At 32.4% G+C, this 7950-nt stretch overlaps 3 protein-coding genes across 4 annotated transcripts; all 3 read right to left on the bottom strand.

Moving 5' to 3' along the window:
• Positions 1-626: 626 nt before the first annotated feature.
• LOC119589741 (splicing factor 3B subunit 3-like) lies at positions 627-1057 on the bottom strand (the record flags this gene model as incomplete). The annotated part of the gene is given in 2 exon segments (XM_037938319.1): positions 627-782; positions 906-1057. Coding segments are annotated over 2 exon segments (308 nt in total), but the record flags the coding sequence as incomplete, so codon positions are not given.
• Positions 1058-4061: 3004 nt separating this feature from the next.
• Positions 4062-5737, bottom strand: LOC119589607 (piggyBac transposable element-derived protein 3-like). Its single transcript, XM_037938204.1, has 5 exons — positions 5683-5737; positions 5147-5541; positions 4854-5043; positions 4591-4759; positions 4062-4167 (listed from the first exon to the last, which is right to left on the bottom strand). Exons 1-5 carry the CDS (start codon positions 5735-5737, stop codon positions 4062-4064), a joined length of 915 nt encoding a protein of 304 aa, XP_037794132.1.
• Positions 5640-7059, bottom strand: LOC119589742. 2 transcript variants are annotated; one of them, XM_037938321.1, is made up of 2 exons: positions 6951-7059; positions 5640-6311 (listed from the first exon to the last, which is right to left on the bottom strand). In XM_037938321.1, exons 1-2 carry the CDS (start codon positions 7012-7014, stop codon positions 5746-5748), a joined length of 630 nt encoding a protein of 209 aa, XP_037794249.1. In that variant the 5' UTR covers positions 7015-7059; the 3' UTR covers positions 5640-5745. The 2 variants fall into 2 exon arrangements, with proteins under 2 accessions (XP_037794249.1, XP_037794248.1); XM_037938320.1 differs by having other exon boundaries at positions 5641-6314.
• Positions 7060-7950: the final 891 nt, after the last annotated feature.

The following is a 7950-nucleotide window of genomic DNA, read 5'->3' on the forward strand; positions in this document are numbered from 1 at the left end:
GGGGGAGGGAGGGAGGAGAGGAGGAGGAGGAGAAGGAGGGAGAGAGGAGGAGGAGGAGTGGGAAGGGAGAGGAGGAGGAGGAGGAATGGGAGTGAGAGGAGGAGGAGGAGGGGGAGAGAGAGGAGGAGGAGGAGGGGAGAGAGAGAGGAGGAGGAGGAGAGAGAGAGGAGGAGGAGGAGGGGAGAGAAAGGAGGAGGAGGAGGAGGGGAGAGATAGGAGGAGGAGGAGGAGGAGGAGGAGGAGGAGGAGGAGGAGGAGGAGGGACAGGAGGAGGAGGAGTGACAGGAGGAGGAGGAGAGGAGGAGGAGGAGTAGGAGGAGGAGGAGGAGGAGTAGTGAGAGGAGGAGGAGGAGTAGTGAGAGGAGGAGGAGGAGGAGTGAGAGGAGGAGGAGGAGTAGTGAGAGGAGGAGGAGGAGTAGTGAGAGGAGGAGGAGGAGTGAGAGGAGGAGTGAGAGGAGGAGGTTTTTTTATAATTATATAAAACATCTAAAGTTGTGGTGAATGACTTATTTATAAACTAAATTTTCTAAGAGTACAAGCATTTGCTTGCAAATAGAAAAAGAGATGTGTGAATAAAGCATAGAGCTTGAATAAGAATCAGATGAATATTCTGACTGCACACTTACTGGATCCATTTCAAAGTAAACAATTTCTCCCCCGGTGAGAGCAATCACTACTTGTCTCTGGTTGACAGCACATCGCACAATAGTCTTCTTTCCAGGGGCTTTCCACTCATTCACACGACGGTCAGCTCTGATATGACGAATGCCATCTGGATAAATCTGTGTATGGATGTGTAAGAAATTACTTACTTGATTTTATTTTTGTTTACCTACAATTCTTTTGACTGTCTATAGAAAGAAAATTCTTTTGTACTCTAAACTACAAGTATAAATAACCATTACCTGTACAAGTGCATCATCTCCAAGCTGAGAACAAGCCAATGTAGGAGTTGTACCAAGGAAACCCGAATCTGTCACTTCCTCTACAGTCTCACCAATGCTCAGCACAAGTGTGGCATTTACGAAAGATACAATGATGTATGAATCATAAAGATCTGAAAAGATAATTATGCAAATTTATAAATAATAAAGATCTGAAAAGATAATTATGCAAATTTATAAATATCACAAAAAATCATAATAGATAGAAAAAAAGTTGTTTTCGTTCCTAAAATTTATGTACAACACATTTCTGTAAAATCTTTTTTAACCAAACCCAAGACCAACAACTACCTGGTAACTCAGAGGCTTTCAAAACCAAAGAACAAGGGCAAATCTATAAGAATGGAGTTCATATAGTCGGAAAATTTGCAAGCTATCATAGTGTCCTGATCCTAAATCATTAACATATTTCAAATATGAAAATAGCTTCACATAAAATCTAATATGCAATTAGGTTAGGGAGGTTAGCGTCTAAAAAATTACATTGGTAATCGACTACATTGGCCAGAGATATTATATAGTATTCATGAAGAGATGATGTAAATCTATGCGAAAATACTCATGTGTATTTTGGTAGAGAAAGAAAGAAAGAAAGAAAGAAAGAAAGAAAGAAAGAAAGAAAGAAAGAAAGAAAGAAAGAAAGAAAGAAAGAAAGAAAGAAAGAAAGAAAAATCACGTATTTATATAAACACTGAACATAAGATTATATCTATATGGAAATGATAATATATACCTGTTGAAACTAAAGTCTATCTTATAAAATAACAAAAAAAAAAATGCAAAAGAAAATACAACAAAACCTATGGTTTCAACTCCATGATATCACACACTGCTTATTTTATTCAGACTATAAAGCAAATAATGATCAACTATGGAGTCTATATAACAACAAAAATATCCTACAATCTTGATTTATCAGAAAATGTGGCAAATAGAGACCTTAGAAAATAATAATACTGAAAATACAACATAAGTTCTTAGTATTATGAAGAAAAGGCAAGGGATGCTGGCATTGGGCATGAGCAGTCGCGCATGCTAGGGTGACGATATAAGCCACCAGCAGCGGGGTCCGGGCCACTATGAATACCACCCGGGAGAGAGGGCTCGCGCATCGGGAACTCACATGTCGGCAAAGGGTTAATGGAGGCCTGGATTAGGTCTAAATACCTGATATAGCAACTGTACTTGATGAATCACAATAGACTTATCTTGTAGTACTCCCATTGTATATATCTTTCCTGGACTTGAGTAATTAATTTAAAGAGATTCAACAATACTGTAAATTGTAATAATATACATACTAAGCAGTCAAGGGGTTTTATCAAATACCAAATGGTAAATGAAACATCAACAAATCTGTTTGGCTATTTGGTTAACATTATTATTAGTTAGCAGTAGTAAAACTGTATAACATATATTGTGAAAAACTGATATAAGAAAGATTGTCCAATATATATTCTATACAAAAAAAAGAAGTAAAATACCATACTGGCTTCCAAGCTTGAATAACATTTGACTTGTAATGAAGATATCTACATCTAGAATTTTACCATAGTAACATCCACAGACACTCCATAATTTTTTATGGTAGTGAAAAATCCAGAAGTCCTTAATGCAAAAAATTATACAAGGTGGTTTCTGACACTTTTTGTTCAAAATCAGTAATTGGCAACTCATTTCCCCCTATGCTTCTTGTCATTCTCAGTGAGGATTATGTTTTCATATATAAAGATATCATATACAAATATAAAATAAATAGTGTCAAAGTTATAAGAAAATGTTATTTATCAATGATTTTTCCTCAGATATAAGATACAATACAATACTGTGGAATTTGGTGCAAAAATCTACTTATTCAAAGAAAGAATTCATGTAGTTACTCTAGGTCAATTTACAATGAAGAAATGAAAAGTTAACTTACGGTAAATAAACAAAATACACTTAGTAAAATAAAATGCTGTTAATAAACTCAAAATATACTCAAAATATGTAGCCACGTGTTACTAGAAAACAGAATGACAAAAAATTAATCAGACACTGCACTGTTGTTGGCAAAGTCAAAAATTATACACCTGGGGAAACATTCAAAACTATCTTTGTATGACTTGCAGTATGCTCAATTAACTCAATCAGTTTATCAATTAGTACTGCAGATATAATACTGAGTTTGGTATGGTGCCTGTCACCATGAGTTAGAACCATGAAATACAGCATAAACAATTCTTTGGAGGCTAAATGAGACTAAAAGAGGCTTAAACCTACTTATGATTGAGGGGTGTTTTGTAATTTATAATTTAATTTAGGAAGGTTTTTCTTATAATTTCAACAATGATAGTAAAAAATAAATAATTAACCATTTGGTGCCAGTTAACCCTTTACCGACGGGTGGCATGAGCGTACAAGCCATGGCATGCCTGGACTACCTGCCGGGTGGCATGTACATTCATGCCATGGTGCGCATGTCCTGTATTTCGGGGCATGTATGGCCATGCCATGAGTTTTTTTGTTACAATTATGGCAATTTTTTTTTTTTTTTTTTTTTTTTTTTTTTTTTTTTTTTTTCCATTAAAAATGTGATTAAGTAGTTTTTAATACTTTTTCTCATTTTTCCTATACTATGCATTTCATAAAAGTTTCTCGGGCTTCCGAGGTTAGCATCTAAAAAATTATGTTGGTAATCGGGCCGTGTCAGGAGGAAGTGTGGGAGTGAGTTGGGGAGATCAAGAACTTGACATATATGTGCAAAAGGGTGTGTGTGTGTTTATGTATATGTATATACATATACTTATATATATATATATATATACATATATATATATACATATATATACATATATATACATATATATACATATATACATATATATACACATATATATATATACACATATACATATATATATATATATACATATATATATACATATACATATATACATATATATATACACATATATATATACACATACATATATATATATACATATATATATATACATATATCCCATTCAGCCCTGAAAAAAATTTTACTTTAGATTTTTATGATATTATGACAGCGGATTTGTCGTGGCCTAAAAAGGCTACAAGCATATTTTTAGATGTGTATCATGAGTAGTTCTAGAGATATTGACCTTTAAATTTTGGCCCAAATTTGGTCCATCGGGGCTCTAGCATGCACGTGAAATAAAAGTTTAGACAAAAAACAGAAGTCGCAATGAAACAACTGTGTAAATTTACAATATATGTATTATAACTTTCAGAAAAAACACAAATTTGATAATTCCAGGTATATTTCTTCTTATTCAACTTCATTGCAAGGCATTTTTCATTAAAACCAACATTTAAGTAACATTCATTACTTTGACTGCAGTGTACCTAAGTAATAATGAGGACATATTCATCAGCTCTGCATATCTGCATACCATAATCTTTACTTACTGAAAAGAAACAAAACCTTTTTTTTCTTTCTTAGTGAGAAAAAGTAAGTTCTATTTCAAATTTCTTCATTAACAGAAACATTTTAATTTGTAATCCTAATCATCAAATATTTCAGGGCAAATGGAAAAGAGAATAACAATTTCTTTCATATGAAAGACAAAGAAAAACTTTGCAACTTTTGCATGAAAACTTGGTCCTCCCATTGCACCCTGGATATCGACATCTCATTCTAGAGGAATAAGGGGGTAATGCATCAGGCATATGGCATGCACTGTTAGTACGCTTTGCAGCAATAGGAAGGGGCCTTGTTCTTTTTCTAGAAATGTCATCATGCTCCTCTGAAATCTCAGACTCACTGTTGTCATCATTTAGAACTTCTTCAGAAATCAAAGAATAAGCTATTTCCAATTTAAAATCCATACTGTCCATGGTAACAGAACTGCTTTTTCACAATCTTTTCTGTACTCTAACCATGCATTTGCGCAAGAGAGGTCCAAAGATGCAAAATTGCTCGAGCAGTAAATTTTGCAGAACGTGTTGCACTTCTGTAACAGCTAATGACCTGATCAATAATATCAACGCCCCCCATCTTTGAGTTGTATAGCTCAACAACCCTAGGACGTTCCACTTCTAAGTGGCGTTTTTCTCTTTTACACCACCTCTGACAAGTAGATACTGGCTGAATACTATGTTCATTAGATGCTAAGATGATGTTTTTTTTTGTCAAACCATACAGTTATACAAAAAGCAGAATCATCTCTCACTGCACAGTCAGAGGAACCTCTGCCGGATCTCTTTAACTGATTCTCAGTCTTCAATCGACACTGTTTGGCACAATGTTTTCTCATTGTCCCTGTAGCTCCCATTCCTAATGATGAGAGAATTTCTAAGAGCTTAGGTGTAGTAAAAAACCTATCAAAGAAGAAACTAGTACCTCTACTGACTGACTTTACAAATCTTAGGACTGCAGCTTCTCCTATCTTAAGGGTACCCCACTCTGGAAGATGAAGTCCAGTTCTTTGTACATTCAAAAGCAAGTCTTCCTTACCCTGAAAAAACTCAAAATCTAGGACTTGGCCATCACTACTAGCTAAAACAAAGATCTTTAGGCCATGTGGGTTTGGTTTCCGAGGTGTAAATTGCTTAAGGTGTGTTCTGCCTGTAAATGGAATGATCATTTCATCAACTGAGACATATTGAGGTCTGTCTAACTCTCAAACAGCGTGGAACGAACACAATCTATGAGTGGTCTTATCTTATGAAATCTGTCTGATTTTCCTCTGTGCTGCATTCAACAGACTCTCATCAAAGACTTTCAGAGAAGCTATGATTACTGAAAACATGTCACGACTCATGGCATCAGCTATAACAGAATCCTTGTTTTCTTTTGCCAGTACATTTTAATTCTAGGGAATTTTAACACTGACATAAGGAAATTTATTCCTATAAACTCTTTCATTTGATCTACTGTTAGTGATAATGGCTTTCCTTTTTTGGACATGTACTTTTTCTGTGTTTCTAGAGTCATTGCATCTAAAATTTCAGGTGGGAGGTAAGCCATGAAATAATCTAGAGGGGAGAGAACTGTGGGTTGAAAATTAGTTCCCTGAAAATGATTATCAACATCTACAGTAAATCTGTGATTGAAGTTTATATTTCTCCTGAAATGATGACATCCATTAGTATTGAGATTTCTGCTGGGTCCAGTCTGGGCAGCTGCAGTGCTACTTGTAACTTCAGGGGACCTGGTGGTAACATTTCCATCTCTGTTGTTCTCTTCATCAGACTCAGATGCTGAACTCTCAGTGTTGGCACATAGTTCATGAAAGAGCTCTCTGCGCCGAAGTGGAGATGAAGGCCAGTCATCATCATCATCAGATATGCTGCTCAAATCAGAATTACTAAATTCTGCCAGCAGTCGCTGGTATTCTTCTGAAATAAAAAGAAATTGTTAGTCAAATATATTAATATCTATTTCGAATTAGTCATATAAAAAGTTTTTTCTTAAGTTCTATACATATTGTCATGTAACTCCATAAGCAATATCAATATTTTACCCAGTATGATTACATAATAATTACGTTAAATTAATAATCAACCTTAAGCATATGAAATATAACTTCCATTAACATCATCAAAAACAGTATGATAAAGATCTTGTGTTAATGCCAATGTATTGTACTACGTATAGAGCAAAGAAAATCATCAATGAAACTACAGTCGGGCATTTAACTTAAATTTTCATCAAAGTATTTTTAGTTAAATTATTCCATAACATAATCAATTTCCAGTTGAAATGTTTTCCAATACACGATAATCACGATGTAAATCTGTCTTCCGAGAAATATGTTTAAATTAGTAAGATGTACATTTCGCTTACTCACTAGCATGCTCCAGCACGAAGGGAACAAATTTGTTCCATCTAAAAGGATGTGTTCCTGATCTGTCATAAACATAGCTTTTAAATGTTTCAGAACACGTGTCACTTGATTAACTTCACCTTAATCAGTTGCACACCATAAATGTGTTTCATAACATCAATAAAAGGAATAATAATAGCTTACTTACCCATGGGTGCGACGATATTGCTGAAGAGACTGTTCCTCCTCTCTTTTCTCCAGCCAGCCGCCATGGAATTGGTAAATCATGAAGATGACACTTCGAACTTGTTGTTAAAACACCACAGAAAACGTGAATAGAATCTAAAGCACAAACTTTCGTAAATTACGCGACGCCTCCGACTTAAACAATGAAACGAATTTGGGCCATTTTTACTTAGTTCAGGGCTGAATGGGATATAATATACATATATATTATATACATATATATATATACATATATATATACATAATATATATAGACATATATATATATATACATATATATATACATATATATATACATATATATATACATATATATATATATACATATATATATACATATAAGAATACATATAACATATAATATACATATATAATATAATACATATATATACATATATATATACATATATATATATACATATATATATACACATATATATTAATACACATATATATATACACATAATATACATATATATATATATACATATATATATACATATATATATAATATATATATATAATATATATATAATATATATTTTAATATAGTATATATATATATATATATATATAATATATGATATATATATGATATATATATATGTAAATATATATGTATATATATGTATATAAATATGTATATATATATGTATATATATATATATGTATATATATATATGTAATATATATATGTATATATATATTGTATATATATATGATATATATATATATATATATATATATATATGTATATATATAGTTATAATGTATACTATATGTTAATATATTATATATATTATATATATGTATCTATATATATGTATATATATATATTATATATATATATTATATATATGTTATGTTATTATGTTTATTATGTAATATAATATTGTATATATTATGTATATATATATATTTATATATATATGTTATATATATAGTATATATTCATTAGATAT

Source organism: Penaeus monodon, chromosome 26, assembly GCF_015228065.2.
Source record: "Penaeus monodon isolate SGIC_2016 chromosome 26, NSTDA_Pmon_1, whole genome shotgun sequence".
Taxonomy (NCBI): Eukaryota; Metazoa; Arthropoda; class Malacostraca; order Decapoda; family Penaeidae; genus Penaeus; species Penaeus monodon.

What these genes read in the sequence shown, in the direction of transcription:
- LOC119589607 (XM_037938204.1), bottom strand. Translation starts at nt 5,737, where the DNA reads ATGAGTCGTGACATGTTTTCAGTAATCATAGCTTCTCTGAAAGTCTTT. An exon ending in TCTGAAAGTCTTTGATGAGA is followed by an intron (nt 5,542 to 5,682) that starts GTCTGTTGAATG and finishes TTCCATTTACAG; the next exon opens with GCAGAACACACCTTAAGCAA. An exon ending in CTCTCTTGCGCAAATGCATG is followed by an intron (nt 4,760 to 4,853) that starts GTTAGAGTACAG and finishes TGATTTCTGAAG; the next exon opens with AAGTTCTAAATGATGACAAC.
- LOC119589742 (XM_037938320.1), bottom strand. Translation starts at nt 7,014, where the DNA reads ATGGCGGCTGGCTGGAGAAAAGAGAGGAGGAACAGTCTCTTCAGCAAT. An exon ending in CAATATCGTCGCACCCATGG is followed by an intron (nt 6,315 to 6,950) that starts GTAAGTAAGCTA and finishes TTTTTATTTCAG; the next exon opens with AAGAATACCAGCGACTGCTG.